Source organism: Heptranchias perlo, chromosome 18, assembly GCF_035084215.1.
Source record: "Heptranchias perlo isolate sHepPer1 chromosome 18, sHepPer1.hap1, whole genome shotgun sequence".
Lineage (NCBI taxonomy): Eukaryota > Metazoa > Chordata > Chondrichthyes > Hexanchiformes > Hexanchidae > Heptranchias > Heptranchias perlo.
Genome location: NC_090342.1, coordinates 32,184,761 through 32,209,524, shown reverse-complemented (window position 1 = coordinate 32,209,524; position 24,764 = coordinate 32,184,761). Strand labels below are relative to the sequence as shown.

At 43.9% G+C, this 24,764-nt stretch overlaps 1 protein-coding gene across 1 annotated transcript in view; it reads left to right on the top strand.

Moving 5' to 3' along the window:
- Positions 1-24,764, top strand: part of LOC137334725 (IQ motif and SEC7 domain-containing protein 3-like) — a 112,526-nt gene that overhangs the window by 49,414 nt on the left and 38,348 nt on the right. Inside the window, exons 7-9 of the mRNA XM_067999634.1 lie at positions 547-646; positions 6,090-6,251; positions 18,816-18,908. Coding sequence (XP_067855735.1) covers positions 547-646; positions 6,090-6,251; positions 18,816-18,908 — 355 coding nt within the window. The remainder of the gene's footprint in view (positions 1-546; positions 647-6,089; positions 6,252-18,815; positions 18,909-24,764) is intronic.

The following is a 24,764-nucleotide window of genomic DNA, read 5'->3' as shown; positions in this document are numbered from 1 at the left end:
TGTGAAGATGTTGGAATCCAGAGCCTGAATGGCAGCAAATGTGAGCTTTCATCAAAATTGTGAGAGCTGTCACACAGGCTCCGTAACTGAGGACCCCACTGCAGCATGCATAGAGCTGACCACACGTTCCATAGGTTGACTGCATTGCCTCGATGTCATGTACGATGATCCCACACAAGTTGGAAGTGCACTCCTCCATACTGTCCAACATGGTGTGGAAGCTCTCTAACAGGCAGTCCAATGCACCAAGCAATTGCTGGTGCACACCTAGCAGTCTGCTTTTAAAGGCATGGCTCTGGAAGTCCTTACCTGTGCTCGAGACAAGTGAGCTCGCCCTCTACAGACCTGTGTTCTGTGCTGTTCTTTCTCCCTGTCTTTGCTCCTGCTCACCTGTGCTTGGTAAATCACCCAGGGTAGACCCTTGTAACTCACTTGCTACAGTATTTGGGATGCCAAATTCCTTCCAATATTAAGCTCCTTGAGATGTCTCCTTACACATGATTTAATTTAAAGTGCTGATTTAATTTTATAATCTATTACTTACAGATACTTAAATTGTGTGCAAAAAAGAAAAGTTCTGCTACATACACTTTCTGCAAGTCCATTGGCCTTCTGGGAATGCAGATTCATCTCTTTGAGACTGAGTGTAAGTGTTTCTGAATTCTTCAGGTGTTTTTTTTGTTAGATTGCAGATCCCTGCCTCTAGGCCTAAAATCGCTGTATTAAGGTAATAGTACCAGATACTCTTATTTATTTCCCTTTCCTCAATATTAAAGTTATCGAGGATAATTTAACATTTGGTGATAGACTAAAACGGGCAATATCGGATCAGCCACCCATTGTACACCTCTCCTGATTTGACTTCAATGGAAATGAAAATGGGAGCGATATATAAAGTGTGGCCAATCTGATATTGTCCGTTTTACACTATCGACAAAAGTCAAAATTTTCCCCATTTTTTTCTCACCACCTGCATTTCTATCTGTCCCTGTTGAGAGAAGGTAACCTGCCTTTACTGGGTGTGCTCTTTCCTTCTATCTGTCCCTGTTGAGAGAAGGTAACCTGCCTTTACTGGGTGCGCTCTTTCCTTCTATCTGTCCCTGTTGAAAGAAGGTAGCCTGCCTTTACTGGGTGCGCTCTTTCCTTCTATCTGTCCCTGTTGAAAGAAGGTAACCTGCCTTTACTGGGTGCGCTCTTTCCTTCTATCTGTCCCTGTTGAAAGAAGGTAGCCTGCCTTTACTGGGTGCGCTCCTTCCTTCTATCTGTCCCTGTTGAAAGAAGGTAGCCTGCCTTTACTGGGTGTGCTCTTTCCTTCTATCTGTCCCTGTTGAGAGAAGGTAACCTGCCTTTACTGGGTGCGCTCTTTCCTTCTATCTGTCCCTGTTGAAAGAAGGTAACCTGCCTTTACTGGGTGCGCTCTTTCCTTCTATCTGTCCCTGTTGAAAGAAGGTAACCTGCCTTTACTGGGTGCGCTCTTTCCTTCTATCTGTCCCTGTTGAGAGAAGGTAACCTGCCTTTACTGGGTGTGCTCTTTCCTTCTATCTGTCCCTGTTGAGAGAAGGTAACCTGCCTTTACTGGGTGTGCTCTTTCCTTCTATCTGTCCCATTTGAGAGAAGGTAGCCTGCCTTTACTGGGTGCGCTCTTTCCTTCTATCTGTCCCTGTTGAGAGAAGGTAACCTGCCTTTACTGGGTGCGCTCTTTCCTTCTATCTGTCCCTGTTGAAAGAAGGTAGCCTGCCTTTACTGGGTGTGCTCTTTCCTTCTATCTGTCCCTGTTGAAAGAAGGTAACCTGCCTTTACTGGGTGCGCTCTTTCCTTCTATCTGTCCCTGATGAGAGAAGGTAGCCTGCCTTTACTGGGTGTGCTCTTTCCTTCTATCTGTCCTTGTTGAGAGAAGATAACCTGCCTTTACTGGGTGTGCTCTTTCCTTCTATCTGTCCCTGTTGAGAGAAGGTAACCTGCCTTTGCTGGGTGTGCTCTTTCCTTCTATCTGTCCCTGTTGAGAGAAGGTAACCTGCCTTTACTGGGTGCGCTCTTTCCTTCTATCTGTCCCTGTTGAAAGAAGGTAGCCTGCCTTTACTGGGTGTGCTCTTTCCTTCTATCTGTCCTTGTTGAGAGAAGATAACCTGCCTTTACTGGGTGTGCTCTTTCCTTCTATCTGTCCCTGTTGAGAGAAGGTAACCTGCCTTTACTGGGTGTGCTCTTTCCTTCTATCTGTCCCATTTGAGAGAAGGTAGCCTGCCTTTACTGGGTGTGCTCTTTCCTTCTATCTGTCCCATTTGAGAGAAGGTAGCCTGCCTTTACTGGGTGTGCTCTTTCCTTCTATCTGTCCCATTTGAGAGAAGGTAACCTGCCTTTACTGGGTGTGCTCTTTCCTTCTATCTGTCCCATTTGAGAGAAGGTAGCCTGCCTTTACTGGGTGTGCTCTTTCCTCCTATCTGTCCCTGTTGAGAGAAGGTAACCTGCCTTTACTGGGTGTGCTCTTTCCTTCTATCTGTCCCTGTTGAGAGAAGGTAACCTGCCTTTGCTGGGTGTGCTCTTTCCTCCTATCTGTCCCTGATGAGAGAAGGTAACCTGCCTTTACTGGGTGTGCTCTTTCCTTCTATCTGTCCCTGATGAGAGAAGGTAGCCTGCCTTTACTGGGTGTGCTCTTTCCTTCTATCTGTCCCTGATGAGAGAAGGTAGCCTGCCTTTACTGGGTGTGCTCTTTCCTTCTATCTGTCCCTGTTGAGAGAAGGTAACCTGCCTTTACTGGGTGTGCTCGTTCCCAAAAGAACTCACCATGTTGAGAATCATGAACATAAAGCCTAACACTTGTTGACCAATACAATCTTCGTCTAAATCTGAGGATTGAATATTAAATTAAATGAGAATTCACTTCAAAAATGTTATTGAAGAAAATGTACTCTGCTTCAACAAGTCAAGAAAGTGTGCATATATAAGCCTAGAAAATACTGTGTGGCTGTAGACATTGAAGAAAATATAGTAAAGCCAGATGTAACAGTTTGTCACAACTCACAGTCTATTTTAAACTGATACAACAAGGATCTATTGTTTCACCTAGGCCCATTAGTCAACATAACCAGAGATATTAAGCAATTCAGCATTTCTCCTGGCACTGTTACACTTTATATCTTCATTGTAACTCATTCACCACAGAAAACTATAATATTTCCCTTAGTGATCCCCTATTGCCTTTGCTATGAGGAGGAAGAAAAGGAGATCAGGAAGAGTTATGCAAGGAGGCCTTTCACTCAGGATGAAAGGAAGCAGTGAAAAATCTCACATGATATATATTTTTTTCATTTCCTGCACCTGTTATTACCTCCATTAAGGAATGTTCTCTCACACCAAAAGAAGGCAAGCAGAGGGCGTCCACATTCTCTATTATCTTCTTGAAAGATAAAGTAGCTCACAACCAAGGACACAGAACTGCCACAGGTGACGAGACCCCCAATCCCCAGCCTCTCATTTCCTACCTTGGAACTGTTGAGTATGCATATGGGGCAAGAACCTTGCACTTGGGAAAATCTGCACTCTGTAAGAATTGACGCCGCTCTCCCATTGATGTGCTGGGCCTATAGGAAAGATGAACTGTGCTGCTCACACAGTTACCTGCTTGATGCAGTGGTGAACAGCAAATTGGTTGATATTACAAATGCTCCCAGATGCTACCTGAAAGTAGTCAGTGGCATAAAAGTTCAGTGGCATAGTTACTTCTACTGCCACTGGCAACATATTGATTCTGGTAATAGGATATTCAGGTCCAAGACAGGCAGATGGCACAACTTTGTTATTGCCACATGAAGGAAGCGCAGCCTTCTCAAGCATTGCTGAGTGGTGAGGTTCAGATATGACCACCTTGGTCTATATACGTGGAAGTCTGGGTATCTGTGGGTGGGTGCCAGATGCCACTTCTGTTTCCAGCCTGCATGTACTACATTGGATTGCACAGTGTCAGTCAATATGAACAAGAGGAGAAATCCGAGAAATATGAGGTGGAAAATGTCACTGATTTCTCCTGGAACATTTTAGGGGAATGAAGCAGTCGTGAAGCCATGTGAAGGGTCTTGTGGCACCTAATGGACATTTCAGATAAATAGTATATGTGTTCAACACAGGGAGGACAAGGCAGGTGGAAATGTGAAACATACTTATAAGACTGCATTGGTTCAAGGTGTGACTTCTTCCTTTTACCTTGACTAACATGGTGAGGTTATTGGACTTCTTTCAGCACAGAGTAGCCATACGCGGGTAGCTTGGGGTGGCAGTCACAGTCAAGGCCACCTCTTTTTTGGTTGGCTTCCTTCCCTCTGTACCAAAGATTTTTACCCTCCTTTGTCTTATTTTAGCCAAGAAAATCTCAATCTAGAAATCAGCCCTGTAATCTTCATCAGCCACATCAATGCTGCAGTAGCATTGGAATTCCTTCCCTCCCAAGCTGCCGATAGAGGGTACAAATAGCACTGGAAGCCCACCCACAATATTAAAACTAAATTGATGCAGGAAAATGTGACTGGGTGAGAGCAGGCCACTACTACGGGTGGAAGTGCACTTTAAGCTGTAAACCCACCATGGAAAAGAATCCAGCCCAATGCCTTAATACAAGCAGATAGAAAAGGGACATATGTTGGAATAAGGATCATGAGAGAAGATGTGCCTCGCTGTCTAGTCAACTTATGTGCGTGTGAACATGTTCGTCAGTGTGTTTGTATTTTGCCACATTTCATGAGCCACACTGCAAACACATTGAATTGGCAGCAAGGCAGAATGTTCTGGTAAAACATACACACACTGATGCATTTGGAAAGTACATGAACAATTGCTAGAGAGCTGGGCATTTTCTCCTCCATGATGTTACCACAAGCTTACAGTGAAGTGTTATTAAGATGCATTGTGAAACACGTTGTTAAGTTATGCAAAGTGTGAGCTCAATTATCTAGGCAAGATTGTGTAGCCCAGAAAATTTCTTCTCCACCTGCTCCCTGGTTTGGAGCATTAATGAAGCAACAGTAATTCTCTCTGCAGCCTCCGTCCTTCAGCAATACTCTTGAGTAAAGATTCCCTCCACTGCAAAAAAGATCCACTCTTCTCTATAGCATCTCCTGCAGTCACACTTCTACGGCTGTATCTTGGAATGTTCTGCCCCGTACCTTGATTCTGCCACTCTAGCGATCAGAAACTCATGCAAGTAGAGAGCCTCATGCCTCTTTGAGGTCCCCTATGCAGGATTGGGCTGCCCTGAATGCAACCGACACCTGGCCAGCGGCGTTCAGGAAAACGTGGTCTACATGCGGTTTAACCAGTGGTCCTTGAAGGGAGGCCACCACCAAATCGATACTTTTATATATTTATCTGAATGTGGAGACGGGAGGTGCAGGAGTGCTCCTTCCTCCCGATTGCTTCCCCAACTCTCCCAGTCATCCCCCTCCCTCCAGATCGCTTCTTCCGCACTCTCAATCGCTTCCCCCCATTCCTGGACATCTCCATCCCTCCCGATCACTTCCCCCCACTCTCCTGGCCGCCCCCTCCCTCCTGATCGCTCCCCTTCCTTCATCTCCCAGGACCTACCTGAGAGCCGCTGCCAGCGATGGAGTGACCCAAAATCGAAATCCTCTTCGCTGTCGTGATGCCTGGGAACACCCAGCAGATTTCTGCAGCTCACCACCTCATGTAAATGAGGCCCGAGACCCAATATCGGGTGTGGCTCGGGCCTACCCGTTTTGGCGCAAAACAATTTCTAGGCCACAATGTGTGAATTTAAAATGGGAACTGAATTATCTCAGCATGCCCTGGCGCATTTATCCCCTACACTCTGTTCCCACTTCACCTGAAGATTACACTTGATCTTACCTCCCCCTACGTAATGCTGCATTCATGAAAGTATATGAACAAAATGTACTTCCCTGGACATCCTCTTTCAGTGGAATTAATTTTATATCCAGTTTCTTGTGGTACAAATCAAGGTTAATTGTTTCTGATGCATTCATATGCCCTCCTACTCAGAAGATGCACAGAGGCAACTAGGAAAAAGAATGTGATAGAGTTTACATTTACCTGTGCTAATAGCTGACTGTTTTCTTTGTTAGTTTATCCTCACGGGATCACCCTTGTCTCATCTGTTTCTGGCTCTGAGAAGAAGCAGGCACTCAGTTTCTGTGCACAAAATTCCGAGGAGCTCCAGAAGTTTGTCGAGGAGCTGAAGGAGTCAATAGCGGAGGTTACCGAGATGGAGCAAATTCGAATTGATTGTGAGTAGCTGCGTTTCTGTGCGTCTGTTACTGCTGCAAATACAATAACCTGTCGTCTGGGCACAATTGGTTAAAACAAAAAGACCTTGTCCGTGCAAATATGTAGTGATCATAACTATTGGTCTTGGGAACTCTCAACTCCATTGTTCCTGCAGTTCTATAATGCAGGAGGGAGCTGAGTGGCTGCATTTCTTCAAAGGAAAGTCCAATACCCTCATTATTATTGGCCCAGAAATTGCTTGGAGGGGCGAACCAACCATGCTCGCCATTTCATAGATTTATACTAACCCACTAACTTACCGTGGTCTTTACTGGGTGCACGTCCTCTAATAGGAAGCAGAGAAGAGCCCAGCGTTAACTCCAGAGAAGCTAGGACCCATGGGAGAAGCGAGAGGATCACACTCTCCCCTCGACCAATCAGATTGCAGCATTTTTGACACGCTGCGAAGAATTTCTGCAGACTGGAACGTAAAATCCAGGAAGTGAAAGGTACAACATTAAAATCATTGTAAAAACAGTTATAGGCAGTGGGAAAAAAAGAGAGGGTAAGAAATAATCGAGTTAAATAAAAGAAGCGGAAGGGAAAAGTATCTTTCCTTCTGTCTCTTTAAAAAAATGTTTTTTTAATTTTATGACCAAAAACTATTAAAATAAGGAATAATAAGACTCCACATTTTTAATAGTTAATTTTTAGTTGTTTGGCAGTTGTTAAGACATACTGCACTGTTAAAACTTAGTTTAGACCTGATATTTTTAAGTGTACCTGTTTTGTGGCGATATTAGTTACTTTCCAGCTGGGCAGATGAGCAAATTGGCGCCGGTCCATTGATTCCACTGATTCCAGCTGGTGATATCCCTTTAATTCAAAGCTGTCATATCGCCAGCGAACCAGGAGGAGCAAGTTCCGATTTCCGCATTTCGTTGCGTGTGTGCGAACGCCGGAACTTGCTCTTCAATTTTGCCACTAACAACGATGAACGCTGTTGAGCTCACCGTTCTTTTTTTAAGCAATTTCTGGGCCAATATGTCATTGTAATCATATTTTTTCACTGAGCACTGAATAATGGATATATTTTTTTAAATACTGCAGTGTTTAAAAGTTTTTTGGCTATTTTACAAAATTCCCATAGATTCATTTGATTGACTACAGACAGCAAGGTTGCTTGAAATACAGGCTGCTGACATCTTTCAGGGATTTAATAGCATCCCATGGCCTTGGTAAATCTTGCTCCCAATTGATCAAGGATGATGTCATTTTTATTACCAATCTGTTGCTGCTATTTTCACAATCCCTCATCGAAGTGGGTGGTGGAGAATTGTTCACAGCTGGAAAATAAAAATGATAATAAGCACACTGCAGATGCCATGGCACTTCTCACAAAGCACAGTGCCACTGCATATATTGACAGTACAGAGTTATCACAAACAGAACAGACCCTGAAAAGCCTTATCACTGTGGAGCCCTCCTTCCCCCAAAATATTGTCCATCAATACAATACAGTTTGATAACATTGCACTGTTATCAAACTTTTATATAAAACTCATTTTTATTATCTTTTTAAAGCATATTAGGAAGTATAATAGATGGAATATTTCCATGGTTAGAAGAATATTTTACCGGTATTTCAAAACTTATTACTTTTTTATTTCCTTTGCATCTGTATCAACCAGAAGTTATAAGTCTCTCCTTTGGTAAAACTAGCCCCAAAGTAAGCTGCTTGTAGTGTGAAAGCTATATCCCCCATATATTTCGAGCTAATATTCAGTTTCCTACAATTTAAAACACCTGTGTTGTCACACATATAGTTATGGTGCCTCGGGTGTCTCCAGCTTTGAACTCAGACAATGAATAAAATCAAACATTGGCTTCTTTGAATTCTACAACAGTCATTTTTGTCGAGATTTCCAACAGTCTGACCTTAATAAAGAACATGAAAGTGATGAAATGTGGTACACAAGAGAAGCAAAGTCATCTAGTTCATCCTCATAACTGAAGTCGGCATTGTAACGTAATAGCTTTTATGTTGCATCCTGTTTGTACAAAAGCTGATGACAGCAAAGAAATGTTAGGAGTGCGATTTAAAACAAAACAACAACTTGCATTTATTTAGCACCTTTAACGTTGTAAAACGTGCCAAGGTGCTTCATAGGAGCGATTTTCAAACAAAATTTGACACTGAGCTACATAAGGAGATATTAGGACAGGGGACCAAAAGCTTGGTCAAAGAGGTACGTTTTAAGGAACATGTTAAAGGAGGAGAGAGAGATAGAGAGACGGAGGGAATTTCAGAGCTTAGGGCCTAGGCTGCCAATGGTGGAGCGATTAAAATCGGGGATACACAAGAGGCAAGAATTGGAGGAATGCGGAAATCTCAGAGGATTGTAGGGCTGGAGGAGGTTACAGAGATAAGGAGGGGTGAGGCTGTGGAGGGACTTAAAAACAAGGATGAGAATTTTAAAATTGAGGCCTTCCCGGACCGGGAGCCAATGTAGGTCAGTGAGCACATGAGTGATGGGTGAATGGGACTTGGTGCGAGTTAGGATACGAGCAGCAGAGTTTTGGATAAACTCAAGTTTATGGAGGGCGGAAGATGGGAGGCCGGCCAGGAGAGCATTACAATAGTTCAGTCTAGAGGTAACAAAAACGTGGATGAGGGTTTCAGCAGCAGATGAGCTGAAGCAGGGATGGAGACGGGCGATGTTAAGGAGGTGGTAGTAGGCGGGAATGTTGATAGAGCCGATATGTGGTTGAAAACTCATCTCAGGGTCAAATAGGATGCCGAGGTTGCGAACGGTCTGGTTCAGCCTCAGAGGTGAGGGAGAGAGATGGAGTCACTGGCCAGGGAACGGAGTTTGTGATGGGGACCGAAAACAAAGACTTCGGTCTTCCCAATATTTTGTTGGAGGAAATTTTTGCTCATCCAGTACCGGATGCCGGATAAGCAGCGCGACAAATCAGAGACAGTGGAGGAGTCAAGGGAGGTGGTGGTGAGGTAGCGCTGCATGTCATCAACGTACAACCAAAAAAGTGAGAATTTTGAGGAGGATACTAGCATGGTGGATAGGGGAGTGTATATGGATATTGTCTAAGTGGACTTCCAGAAGGCATTTGATAAGAGATTATTATAAAAATGACAGCATATGATAATCTTGTGACATGGGAGGAAGGAGGCAGGGAGTAGTGATATAGGGAACATTCTCTGATTGGTGGGATGTGACAAGTGGTGTTCCCCAGTACTGGGGCCTCAACTTTTCACCATATATATAATTACAGATAGAATTCAATGTGGGGTTATCCACTTTAGATTCAAGAAAGACAGATCGGAATATTTTTTCAATGTTGAGAGACTAGGAGCTGTGGAGGAACAAAGGGACTTAAGTGTGTATGTGCACAGATCACTAAAAGCTAGAGCACAAGTACAGAAAGTAATCAAAAAAAGCTAAAGGAATGTTGACCTTTGTCTCAATGTGGTTGGAATACAAAAGTGGAATGCTTAGGTTGTACAGACCTTTGGTCAGACCCCACCTGGTTAACTGTGTTCAGTTTTGGGCACCGAACCCCAGGAATGATATATTGGTCTTGAAGGGGGCACAGTGCAGATTCACCAGAATTGTACCAGAGCTTAAAGAATTAAATTATGAGGACAGGTTGCATCAACTTGAATCCCTTGAGTTTAGACGGTAGAGGGATGATCTAATTGAGGTGTTTAAAATTCTAGGGTAGATACAGAGAAACTGTTTCCTCCAGTGGGGAATTCAGAACAAGGGGGCACAATCTTAAAATTAGAGCTAGGCCATTTACAAGTCAAATGATGAAGTGCTTTTTCACACTAAGGATAATGGAAACCTGGAACTCTCTACCTCAAATGGCTGTGGATGCTGGGTCGATTGAAATTTTCAAGACTGAGATTGATAAATTTTTGTTAGGTAAGGGTATCAAGGGATATGGAGCAAAGACGGGCAAATGGAGTTGAGGTACAGCTGAGCCATGATCAAATAGAATGGTGGAATAGGCTTGAGAGGTTGAATGGCCTAATTCTGTTCCTATGTTCCTATGAGATGGAGCTGTTAAATTTTTAAATCAAAATGAATGAACCTCACTCAAAATGATTGAGACTTAACAGATCTGCTTATACAAGCACTGTGTAAGAACTTATTGAATCATAGAATCATAGGAAGGTTACAGCACAGAAGGAGGCCATTCGGCCCATCGAGTCCGTGCCGGCTCTATGCAAGAGCAATCCAGCTAGTCCCACTCCCCTGCCCTATTCTCGTAGCCCTGCAAATTTTTCCTTTCAAGTACTTATGCAGTACCCTTTTGAAAGCCATGTTTCAATCTGCCTCCACCACGGCAGTACATTCCAGATCCTAACCACTCACTGCGTAAAAAAGTTTTTCCTCATGTCACCTTTGGGTTCTTTTGCCAATCACATTAAATCTATGTCCTCTGGTTCTTGACACTTCCACCAATGGGACTATTTCTCTCTATTTATTCTGTCTAGATCTTTCATGATTTTAAATATCTCTATCAAATCTCCTCTCAATCTTCTCTGTTCCAAGGCGAACAACCCCAGCTTCTCCAGTCTATCCACGTAACTAAAGTCCCTCATCCCTGGAATCATTCGAGTAAATCTTTTCTGCACCCTCTCTAAGACTTTTACATCTTTCCTAACGTACGGTGCCCAGAACTGGACACAATACTCCAGTTGTGGTCGAACCAATGTTTTATAAAGGTTCATCATGACTTCCATACTTTTGTACTCTATGCCTCTATTTATAAAACCCAGGATCCCATATGCTTTTTTAACCGCTTTCTCAACCTGCCCTGCCACCTTCAATGATTTGTGCACATATACCCCCAGATCTCTCTGTTCCTGTAACCCTTTTAGAATTCTGCCCTCTAGTTTATATTGCCTCTCCTCGTTCTTTCTACTGAAATGTATCACTTCGCATTTTTCTGCGTTAAATTTCATCTGCCATGTGTCCGCCCATTTCACCAGCTTGTCTCTATCCTCTTGAAGTCTATCACTGTCCTCCTCACTGTTCACCAAACTTCCAAGTTTTGTGTCATCTGTATATTTGGAAATGGTACCCTGTACACCCAAGTCCAAGTCATTAATATATATCAAGAAAAGCAGTGGTCCTAGTACCGATCCTTGGGGAACACCACTGTATACCTCCCTCCAGTCCGAAAAGCAACCAATCACCACTACTTTCTGTTTCCTGTTACTTAGCCAATTTTGTATCCATGCCCCCTTTATTCCATGGGCTTCAAACTTGATGACAAGCCTATTATGCGGCACTTTCTCAAATGCCTTTTGAAAGTCCATATACACCATATCAACCGCATTAACCTCATCTACCCTCTCTGTTACCTCATCAAAAAACTCTATCAAGTTAGTTAAACATGATTTGCCTTTAACAAATCCGTGCTGGCTTTCCCTAATCACTTGTCCAAGTGACTGCTAATTCTGTCCCGGATTATCGTTTCTAAAAGTTTCCCCACCACCAAGGTTAAACTGACTGGCCTGTAGTTCTTGGGTTTATCCTTACACCCTTTTTTGAACAAGGATGTAACATTTGCAATTCTCCAGTCCTCTGGCACCACCCCTGTATCTAAGGATGTTTGGAAGATTATGGCCAGTACCTCTGCAATTTCCGCCCTTACCTCGCTCAGCAACCTAGGATGCACCCCATCCAGACCGTGTGACTTATCTACTTAAGTACAGCTAGCCTTATCAATTTTTAGCCCATCCAGTATCTCAACTACATCTTCCTTTACTGAGACTCTGGCAGCATCTTCTTCCTTGGTAAAGACAGATGCAAAGTACTCATTTAATACCTCGGCCATGCTCTCTGCCTCCATGAGTAGATCTTTTTGGTCCCTGACCAGCCCTACCCCTCCTCTTACTACCCGTTTACTGTTTACATGCCTATAGAAGACTTTTGGATTCCCTTTTATGTTTGCCACCAATCTACTCTTTTTCACTTCCCTTCTGACTTTTCTATATTCTGCCTGGTTCTCACTTGTGTTATCAACCTGACATCTGTCATACACCCCTTTTTTCTGCTTCATCTTACTCTCTATCTCTTTTGTCATCCAGGAAGCTCTGGCTTTATTTGCCCTACCTTTCTCCTTTGTGAGAATGTACCTAGAATGTACCGGAACCATCTCCTTCTTAAAGGCCGCCCACTGTTCAATTACAGTTTTGTCTGCCAATCTTTGATTCCAATTTACCCGTGCCAGATCTGTTCTCATCCCACTGAAATTGGCCCTCCTCCAATTGAGTATTTTTACTTCAGAGTGGCCCATGTCCTTTTCCATAGCTATTCTAAACCTTATGATACTATGATCACTGTTCCCTAAATGTTCCCCCATTGACCCTTGCTCCACTTGGTCCACCTCATTCCCCAGAACCAAATCCAGCAATGTCTCCTTCCTCGTTGGGCTGGAAACATACTGGTCAAGAAAGTTCTCCTGAAAACACTTCAAAAATTCCTCCTCCTCTGTGCACCTTATATTATTATTGTTATCACAGTCTATATTAGGATAGTTGAAGTTCCCCGTTATTACAATGCTATGGCTTTTGCACCTCTCTTGTAATTTCCCTGCAAATTTGCTCCTCTACCTCCTTCCTACTAGTTGGTTGTTTATAGAATACACCCAATAGTGTAATGGCACCTCTATTGTTTCTTAACTCTAACCAAATAGACTCTGTCCTTGACCCCTCCAGGACATCCTCTCTCGCCAGCACTGCAATATTCAACTTAATCAATGCCGCCAACACCCCCACCCCCTTTTCTTCCCTTCCCTATCTTTCCTGAACACCTTGGGCTCGATATTACCATGACGGCGGGGGGTCAATCGGGCGCGTGGGTAACTCGCCCGATGAAATCAGTCTGCTCCGCGCGCAATCGCAGGCTGATTGGATCCACTTACCTGATATTCCGGGTTCCCCGCTGCTAAGCTGCGCGGCGGGCGGACTGCGCATGTGCAGTAAGGTCTGTCAGCTGGAGGAGCTCTATTTAAAGGGGAAGTCCTCCACTGACTGATGCTGCAAGAAATAGGAAAAATTACAGCATGGAGCAGCCCAGGGCGAAGGCTGCTCCCAGGTTAATGATGCCTCACTCCAGCTCTTATTGGATGCGGTGAGGAGGAAGGGTAGGACAGAGACCTTCCCCCCGGCGGGCAGGAGGAAGCGGCCTGCCTCTGCCACCAAGAAGGCCTGGCTTGAGGTGGCAGAGGAGGTCACCTGCACCACCAACATATCGCGCACCTGCATACAGTGCAGGAGGCGCTGCAATGACCTAAGTAGGTCAGCCAGAGTGAGTACACTTACTCATTCCCCTGCACTCCATCTGCCACATCACCGCCCCCACCCCACATCTCCTCCTGCATTGCCAACACAACTCTGTCACATCACCCCTCACACCCACTCAAACATCATCCTCATCTTACCTGCACTTACTCACCTCGCCAGTACTCATCCCACCACTACCATTCAACCCAATCCTCGTACAATCTCATGGCTCTATCTCATACTCACCCTCTCATGCATCTATTTCACAGTCAGCCTCACTCAACCTGCCACTACCTGTGCTGCAGCCACAGGGCATGCATCACATATGTGCAGTAGGAAGCGTAAGGCAAACGTGTCGTGAGCATGAAGGGGATGCACAAGGGTGTTTGAGGGTTTGTCATGGTTTTTACTTATATTTAATTTCTGATCAACTCACATTACATATTATATTGGCATCACTACTGCCACGTCTTTGCGAATCTTGTCTGGTTTGTGCAATAATGCCCTTTCCTGAGGATCACAATGAAGACCCACACCTGATGCCACCCATTGTGTCACTGCAGAGTGGGTGTAGGTGTATTTGCAGGGCTCTTTTGTGCAATGTCCCCGGTGGCACCCTGGAAGGATGCGGAGGAGAAGTTGTTGAGGGCAGTGGTGCCAGCCGGGAGCAGCTCGGCATGAAGGAGGCTGCAGATATCCACGACTACATGTCGAGTGACTCTGAGCCTCCGTGTGCACTGCTGCTCAGAGAGGTCCAGGAAGCTGAGCCTCGGTCTGTGGACCCTGTGGTGAGGGTAGTGCCCTCTGCGACGCATCTCTCTCTGCGGTTGCCCTCCCTCCTGCTGTGCAGGTGGATGTGTCACAGCTCTGTGTTGTGGAGCTCCACGTGTCAGAGGTGGACGGCGTGGATGGCGAGGCTGGTGAGGCTGGTGATGCTGTTCGCCCTCCGAGGAGGTCATGACTGCAGCTACGGCGGCCCCCATCTGGAAGATGTACATCTGAGGGGGTCCGCAAGGTAGGTAAATGTGTCTGGACACCGGGGTAAGTGTGCAAGTTGGTGAATTTTGTTGTTAGGAGGAGGGTGGTGGAGGCCAAACTTTGTCCAAAGTGACAGAGTGGCCTCCTGCAATGAGTGAGCGCCTCCCACCACCCCCCCCCACCTGTCAAATGGACCTTTGCAGCTGCCACAGGCTGATGGCTGCAACGCGTCCATTTGAACTGGGAGTGTTTCCCCCAGTACGGGAAATCTGATGCCTGCTAAAATAACAGGTCAATCAGGTCTGTAAACAACCTGAAGTACCTGTTCAAGTACTTTAAGTGGCACCCCGCCGGCTTTAATTGCCAGCGGGAGTCCCACATGCGGGGGCTGTGTGCGCATGTCAGCGCGTCAGTGGGGAACCCGGAAATGGGGCGGGTTAGAGCCGGGCTCCCGACCCGTCCCGGGAATCCCCGATTTTCGCAGCCCCCCCACCAGGAACACACCCGATCGCGGGTGCGAAAATCGAGCCCCTTGTATCCAGGAATATTTCGTACCCAATCCTGCCCTTTTTTGAGCCAGGTCTCCGTTATCGCCGCAACATCATATTCCCATGTGTCTAATTCCACCTGCAGCTCGCCAACCTTGTTTACCACACTTTGTGCGTTTACACACATGCACTGTAAACCTATCTTAAACTTTCTTGTTCTTTCTCTTAGTCTGGTCCCATCTACTACCATACTATTTCTTGCTCTAGTGCTATCTTTCTCTCCCAATCCTTTGTGCACCTTGCTTCTCCTTTCCAATGCTACATCCTGGTGCCCATCCCCCTGCCAAATTAGTCTAAACTTTTCGAAAAAATAAAAATAAAATTTTTCTTTCACTTACTGTCTAATGAGGGAGGGTCATTCCAAATTACTGAAGGACCTTTAATTCTTCTCACTTGTTCCTAAGAGATTAGTTTTACTTCCCTCTGGAAATTAGTAGTTGCCATGTTGAACATTTACAAGATAGTGTTGATGTGAGGCTTGTGTCTTACCACTGTTCTGTGGTAAGGTTGTAATGTTTAAGAAGTATATTTGGAATCCAATAATATTTACAGTACCAATGAATCATAGACTGAGCTGTTATCGTTGGGCAGATCTTCAGTCGGAAATTTTCAGTTGTGTGTCAGCGACGTACTCAAGGTGTCATCTCATGTCAAAAACAGAAACGTGATTAAAAAAACAGCAAACTGCGTTCGTCATATGATCATGGTAAAACCTGTCTAAACTTTTATCCCTAGAATTGTATGTGCAAGTGTGTGAAGCTTTTAATTTCCCACGATAAACCCTGCCCATATTGTACCAATATATCCCTAAATTTCAACTTCATTTTCCGTATGTGAGAAATGCCGGAAGGCTCTAAAGTGATAAGTTTCTGTGAGGAAAAGCTTAGCAAAAATGAAAACCAAGGTGTCACTGAATTTGCTGACCTCCGTTTGTCTTTATATTCAAAAGTGAAAGACCACCAGAAGTGTGGGTCATATAGAACAGAATGTGTAAATTAAAGGGTAAAAGACCAGGGCATTTAACACTTATCAAAAGGCACTGCCTTCACAAAAAAAGCCTTTGGGTTAATTTTTGTAGTTTGTTTTACAAACACACATTGAGGTGAGGTAAATTGCTTCAAAATGCCTGACTACAATATGAATGAGGAATCCCATTGCAATGTATGTCATTGCCTTGTTTGTTTAGTAAATGGAAATGTTAGCCAAACATGTTTTTTCTGTTTAAAATCAAATTGTGTAGCTGCAACATAGCTTCTCATTCCTGACAATGAATGGATCCCTTTTAAGGTCCAGTACCTTAAAACACAAATTCCTTCTTCCAAACAACTTTCCTCTGGATAATGTTACAAATTGAAGAGGTAATGGGAAAGGTTAAGATTCAGATTAAGATTATATTAATGATGAAATCTTCTTGGGATGAGCAGCAGAATGAATCTGCGAGGTGACTCAATTTGGGTAACTTTGCAGTGTAAACTTGGGAGTGGACCTTAACTCAGTGGTAGCATTCCTGCTTCTGAGTTGGAAGTTTATGGATTCGAGCCCCACTCCAGACTGCCCTAGGGAGTGGAAACAAGAGCTCGGGCCTCTGAATACTGGGTTGACATCCAGCGGGCTACTCGTGTCCAATGGGATTGGAGTGGAGTGGGGACCTCCCCATTGCAGCTAGCTGGTTCTCCTGGTAAAGGAGTTGTGAGTCAGGCTAATGGCCTGTCCACGTAAAAAGAGATTTTGTTACGGAAACAAACCAGTGTGTCATTGTGTGATCTGTGTCTGACGCCTGATGGGGAATGTCAATGTGTAACCAAGTTTTCCTCTTATTGATAAATTTTTGAGAAGATTTCACATTAAAATGAACATTTATTTTTGCTGGTATTGGCATTGTTCCTGAAGGGACACCATTTTGATATAAAGGTATTTGGCAAAATGTTACCGTTTTTGGTTTGTATCTAGTCGCTTTCTGTCTCTTAGTTCTAACAGCAGTTCCTGTGAGTACACTTTGTTCCAATAATCGAGAAGCTGAATCTATACTTTATTCTCACATAAATGCACGCCTGAGTGCTCGATGTAATTTGCTTTCAGGATTTACTGTAGGACCAAACTCTTTTCAAAATGCTGGCTATTGCCACACAGACCAGAGGTAGACAGGCTAAGGACAATAGTATCTTTATTTACAATAAAATAGTAATATGAAGCACAGAAAGTGTCAAATATTATACGTCCATTATAGGGGTACTTTTCCGACTTTGCCTCGTCCACTGGGAGCACATATCGGAAATTCAGGCACACGCTGCACATGATTCTCCGATCATTATTCTAAATGCTTACAAAATCGTGCACAGTGCATGCCTGAATTCCCATAATGCACTCTTGGCAGGTGAGGCTCCCCCTCGCACCGTGAAGTCAGAAAATGACCCTTCTCCAGAAACGTACAAACATTAAGAATGTCTACAATAGATCAGTTACCTTTATGAATACATTTTGTATTGAGAACGAGTTTCTGATAAATGTTAAAGTCTTATTTCCAAACAGTAAATTCGGCTTGTTTCAGGCCTCCCCTTGTAAATCTTCAGTTCAAATTCTTCCTACTGTTTTCCTCAAGTGGGATGTAATATTGAAATTTCATTCTGAACAGGCAACACATTTCAGCAGGATTCTTGCCAGTTTCAAACTCCTGCTCTTAACCTTTCAGGTGTCAAGAACCATACTTCTTTTTGAAGTACATGTAATCAAATACACCCAGTGAGACAAATGAACAAAAAAAATGCCAGAAATACGGTGGCTCATATCCTGGAAGATATAAGCACTTTACATATCAGCATTGATCATTCAAAACTATACTGTGAACCAAAACCATTTTTTTCATAGCAAAGCAAACAATACTGCTTATTAAATCAAGGAAACAAGCTGCTGTGATCTTTTAATTCAATAAAAGCAACAATTCTAACTTCACTGCACAAACCTTCATTAATTTATTTGTACAAATATGGTACACTGGTGTAAATTATTTTGAAATACATTGAGTGACTTGCATATTAAATTATTATGATTGAAAAGACACTACGCTCTTCCTCACCCTGATGTAGAAAAAGGCTCATTCAGCACTTTTTATTAAGACTGTTCCCCTTTAATACCTTAGTAGTAGAGTTGAAAATAAAATGATTGTGGGGTGAGGGCAGAAGAGTAGAAGCAAAATTGTCACTCATTTAATTTTCCATTTTTGAAAAGCCATCCCAATTATTTTTTTCACTCTGTTTGCATCTGATCTCCCACATAACTGCTGTTCTGTCCCCATTGGGACAGGACTTCAGCCTTGTTTAAATGCCAATGGGCAATAGATCGAGCGGCAGCTGAGGGTTCTAACAGATTGCACTTATTGCAACCTGGCCTCTATTTACTGCATGCCTGTGTTCTCATTCCCGCTGGTATAAGTTTGTAATCAAAAGCTTTAGTGATTGGTTATTTACGTATTTTCATCTGCTGCATAGCATGTAGTATAGAAAAATAAATTGCAATGCAGTCTGACAGGCTGGATTTAACCCATTACTATTAATCAAGAGGAAAATCCAGTTCCTGAAGAAATATCAGTTATCAGGGATGGATTTTTCCAAAGTAATGACTTTGGGCATCAAGGAAAAGGTACAAACAATTGCAAAAGTAGCATTTTTTGAAAATTATGAGTAAATGATTGTATTTAAATGAATATCAAATTTATGGTTCATTTTAAATTCCCACTCCAGGGGAGCTGGAAAAGCAACAGGGGGCAAAAACCCCTTCCACAAAGAATAATGGAGCTCAGCTTGACATCCGAACCAAACCAGGATCTCCATCAGGTCAGGCTGCTTTGTTTTATACTTGAGGGACACAAAGTCAACTACAATGATATCAGCAACAACTCATTGGTTAGCTCGTTGAATTAGTGTAACTAGTTTATGTTAAAGCTGAAAAGTGGTGATCTGAGAACTCGAAATGTATTCATCTCATGTACACAAACTGCAACTGCGTGAAGTTGCAATGCGACATATGGACAGGAATTTCATGTTGTAGCCTTGTCTCCCAGTGAGAGTGGAAGCTGTTATACCATAGGCCTTAAAGAGTCATTACTGAAATGTAAACCATGTCCAAATTCCAATGGGTATAGCTCTTGTAATTGCCTAAAGCAAATTGTTATGTATTTATCTCTATTGGTTACATGTTTTGGCTGAAGTCAAGTCATGTAAAAAAAAATGTGTCCCTCTATTGCATGTTCTTTCATTCACTTTTCCCTTACTCTTGTTCTATTTCTATCTCTTCATTCTTATTCATTTGCCTTCTCAGTTTCTCTGCATTTTTATTAATTTGCCTTTCTCTGTATCTCTCACTCTCATTCTTGCACTTGCTCTTTTTGTCACCATTTATCTTCCTATTTTGTTCAATGTTTCACTCCCTCTCTGTTCAGTACTTCTCTTTCTATCTCAATCTGTACTCCTCTATCTTTTCATGACCGATTTCTCTCTGATTCTGATTCTGCTTCTCTCTCTCACACACACACACACACACACATATACACACACACTATCGTTGTCTACTACAAGGCTGTGACACAGTGAAGAATTCAAATAATTCCTTAATCCAAGTGATCAAGATGTGCCAAAGCCTCCGTGGGCGGCCTCCGGGGCGTACGAATTTCCACTGCTTCCTGCCGATTTCCTGCCCCAAGTGAGAAGTCGACTGGCAGGATTTAAATGAGGCCTAGCCATTAAAATCGCCCAGGTGTCATTCTGCCACGGGTGGAAAATTAACTCGCCTGCTCAGTCTCCTGCTAGAAAGCTGCTGGCAGTTCAAATCCAGGTGTTTGATAGTATTTGTAATGTATTTATGAAAAATAATTGATACAGTTAAATTTTTACAGATAGATTTACATGATTATAATATACAATACATTGGGGTCTTTTTTCATCTTTAGTGATTTGGACATGAAGTATCATCTGGGTGCAGCACAGAGAGGAAAATCTGACAGGGTGGAGCCCACATCATTAGTGGACTTGCTTTTTCTTCCATTTAAATTAATGGAAGGAAGGTTAAGGGGCTCCCTTATGAGCCTATGATTCTCCCCACCTGATTTTCCTCTCTGCAGTGCTACCAGGTTATGTTTAACAATTAGGAACTAAAGACGAAAATCTACCTCATAGTGACAATAGATTTTTTTTAGCACTTAACAAAAATTATTTTTTCATAACTTGCAGCAATTATGTCAGAGTGTTCTGTAGCTTATCGATGTGATTTCAGTCCCTCAATTATATTCCAGCCTGTAACTCAGTCCCAAGTTATTTGCTGTTATTCTCTGTATAAACCATCGAACCCTTCAATTAGATTCCAGCCTTTAATTTACTTCTGAGCACACATTATTTTATGCATAAACCACTTGAACCATTCAACTGTATTAGAGCTTTGTAATCACTTTCAAGTATCTATTATTCTATGTTTAATTATACAAATATTGACTGCAGTTGAGGACTTTACTGTTTCCCTATTGACTTAAGTGTTTCTGAAATGACGGTGTGTTATAATGCTGAAACTAAGAACAAATAGTTAAACTAATAACCCAAAAGCTGTATTCAACATTTTCTTTTCACATTGGTATTCTTAAAAAAAATTAATGCAAAGTTGAATGCAGAAAGGTTACAGATGTTACTGTACAATACAAGACCTGTGCATACCCATAAAGGGCAAGAGCTCTCCTTGTGTAATTAAACAACCTTGGTCAACAAAAGAGGTGTTTTGTTGTATAAAACTAAAAGAAAGGGCTTTTACAAATGCAAAGAATGGTGCATATCCCTCGGATTGAGAGAGATATAAAGATCAGTAAATGGATACAAAGGAAGTAAGAGCTGTAAAAAGGGAATGCGTGATAAAAATCTTACAAGGGATATCAAGGACAACATTAAAGGTTTTTGCAAATGTACTAGGATCTGTTATTAGGGACGGAGTGACTGAGCACTTGGACAAATATGAACTGATCAGAGAGAGCCAGCATGGAGTTGTAAAGGGTCAGTCATGCCTATCGAGCCTAGTTGAATTTTTTGAGGAGATAAGGGAGAGTCTATGGATGTCACAAAAAATAATTTAAAAGGCTAATGGAATGTTAGCCTTCATCTCCAGGGGGCTGGAATACAAAGCAGTGGAAGTTATGCAACAGTTGTATAAAGCTCTAGTTAGACCCTAACTGGAGTACTGCGTTCAGTTCTGGGCACTGCACCTCAGGAAGGATATATTGGCCTTGCAGGGTGTGGAGCGCAGATTCACTAGAATGATACCGAGGCTTAAAAGGCTTAAATTAAGAGGACAGGTTGCATAGACTAGGCTTGTGTTCCCTGGAGTATAGAACATTAAGGGATGATATAATTGAGGTGTTTAAGATGATTAAGAGATTTGATAGGGTAGATAGAGAGAAACTATTTCCTCTGGTGGAGGGGTCCAGAACAAGTGAGAATAATCTTAAAGCTGGAGCTAGGCCATTCAGGGGTGATGTCAGGAAGCACTTCTTCACACAAAGACTAGTGGAAATCTGGAATCTCTCTCCCAAAAAGCTTTTGAGGCTAGGCAAATTCAAAATTCCAAAACTGAGATTGATAGAGTTTTATTAGGCAAGGGAATTAAGAGGTATCGAACCAAGGCGATTGGATCATAGTCATAGGGCATGATTTTAACAATGAAAAATGGGTTGGTTGGGGGCGGAGGGGGGGCATTGAAAATGGCACCCATTTCAGACCCACCCCCAACTCACCTATTTCTGGTTTTCACTAGGGCGGGACGAGGGGCGGGCAACCAACCTGCTCCCAGGAGGCGGGTTGGTTTCTAAAACCTTTCAAGGAGGCGGTAGGCCTCCATTTTTACAGATTTTGCAATTTCAACCCCTGGAGGCCGGGATTCCCGGGCCTTCTCCTTCACGCCATGACAAGGCCAAAAACTGCAGATGAGTGCCTTTCTGGCACAGCCTGTGGGCCTGGAGGAGAAGGAGTGCTTCCCCCAGGCCCAACAAGTGTACCTGCAGCGACTCCCACCTCAACGATCGCGGACCCTCCCCCAATCTCTGACCCTCCCCCAACGGTTGCGGGCCCCTTCCCCCCCAATGTCCGATCTCCCCACAACGATCACGGTCCCCCCCCAATCTCCAACTGCCCCCCAAACGGTTGTGACCCCCGCAATAACCCCTGATCCCGGCACATAACGATCGCAGACCTCCGCAATGACCATCGGTGCCTCCATGCCCACCGGTGCCCCGGCACCCCATCCCCACCCATGTCCCCATGCCCACCCATGCCCCCCCCATGGCTCCACCCCCACATCCATACAATCAAAGACTTACCTGAAGACTTACCTTTTCACGTTCTCTCCCCGACTGCTCTCCCATCCGACTGAGACCAGCCTGTCAATCAGGCCGGCCAGTCGGATGGAAAACCGACAAAAAAAAGACATCCTTACGTCCCGGCTCAGGGTCAAAATCATGCCCATAGTATCATGGTATCTTACAGCACAGAAGGAGGCCATTTGGCCCATCGTCTCTGTGCCGACTCTTTGGTAGAGCTATCCAATTAGTCCCACTCCCCTGCTCTTTCCACATAGCCCTGTAAATTTTTCCCTATTTATCCAGTTCCCTTTTGAAAGTTACTATTGAATCTGCTTCCACCACCCTTTCATTTCAGATCACAACAACTTGCTGGGTAAACAATGTTTCCTCATGTCACCTCTGGTTCTTTTGCCAATCAGCTTAAATCTGTGTCCTCTGTTTACCGACCCTTCTGCCACTGGAAACAGTTTCTCCTTATTTACTCTATCAAAACCCTTCATGACTTTGAACACCTCTATCAAATCTTCTCTTAACCTTCTCTGCTCTAAGGAGAATAAACCCAACTTCTCCAGTCTCTCCACCTAACTGAAGTCCCTCATCCCTGGTACCATTCTAGTAAATCTCTTCTGCACCTTCTCTAAGGCCTTGGCATCCTTCCTAAAGTGTGGTGCCCAGAATTGAACACAATACTCTGGTTTTGTATTCTATACCTCTATTAATGAAGTCCAGGATCCCACACCCTTTTTTAACAGCCTTCTTAACTTGTCCTGCCACCTTCAAAGATTTGAGTACATACACCCCAGGTCTCTCTGTTCCTGCACCCCCTTTAAAATTGTACCATTTAGTTTATATTACCTCTCCTCATTCTGCCTACCAAAATATATCACTTCACACTTCTCTGTATTGAATTTCATCTGACAATTCCATGTGTCTGCCGATTTCACCAGTCCGTCGATATCCTCCTGAAGTCTGTTACTATCCTCTACATTGTTTACCACATTTTCAAGTTTCGCAACATCTGCAAACTTTGAAATTATACCCTGTTTACCCAAGTCCAGGTCCTAATACCAACTTTTGGGGAACACCACTGTATACTTCCCTCCAGTTTGAAAAATAACCGTTCACCACTACTCTCTGCTTTCTGTCCCTTAGCCAATTTTAAATCCACACTACCACTGTCCCTTTAATCCCATGAACTTTAATTTTGTTTACAAGTCTTTTATATGGTATTTTATCAAATGCCTTTTGAAAGTCTATATACACAACATCAAACGCAGGACCCTCATCAATCCTCTCCGTTACTTCATCAAAGAACTCAATCAAGTTAGTCAAACAGAAATTTCCTTTAACAAATCCGTGCTGACTTCCAATTATTAGCCCATATTTTTCCAAGTGCCAATTAATTTTGTCCCAAATTATTGCCTCGATTTTAACACCCGTGATCGGGTGTGTTCCTGGTGGGGGGGCTACAAAAATCGGGGATTCCCCGGGGCAGGTCCGGAGCCCGGCTCCAACCCGCCCCATTTCCGGGTTCCCCACTGACGCGCTGACATGCGCGCGGAGCCCCCGCATGTAGGACTCCCGCAGGCAATTAAAGCCGGCGGGATGCCACTTAAGGTATTTATTTAGGTATTTCAGGTCATTTAGAGACCTGATTAACATGATATTTTAGGAGGGGTGGGATTTTGCAAACAACTGGGACTGTTGCCCGTACTGGGGGAAACACTCCCAGTTCAAATGGACGTGTTGCAGCCATCGGCCTGTGGCAGCTGCAAAGGTCCATTCGACAGGTGGCGGGGGTGGGGGGAGACCCTCACTCATTGCAGGAGGCCACTCTGTCACTTTGGACAAAGTTTGGCCTCCACCACCCTCCTCCTAACAATAAAATTCACCAAATAGCACACTTACCCCGGTGTCCAGACACATGTACCTACCTTGCGGACCCCCTCAGATGTACATCTTCTGGATGGGGGCCGACGTAGCTGCAGTCATGACCTCCTCGGAGGGCGAACAGCATCACCAGCCTCGCCGGCCACGCCGTCCACCTCTGATACGTGGAGCTCCACAACACAGTGCTGTGAAACATCCACCTGCACAGCAGGAGGGAGGGCAATGGCAGAGAGAGATGCGTCGCAGAGGGCACTACCCTTGCCACAGGGTCCACAGACTGAGGCTCAGCTTCCTGGACCTCTCTGAGCAGCAGTGCACACGGAGGCTCAGAGTCACTCGACATGTAGTTGTGGACATCTGCAGCCTCCTTCATGCCGAGCTGCTCCTGGCTGGCCCGAGCACCACCTTCTTACCCGTCAGTGTCAAAGTCACCACTGCCCTCACAAACTTCTCCTCCGCATCCTTCCAG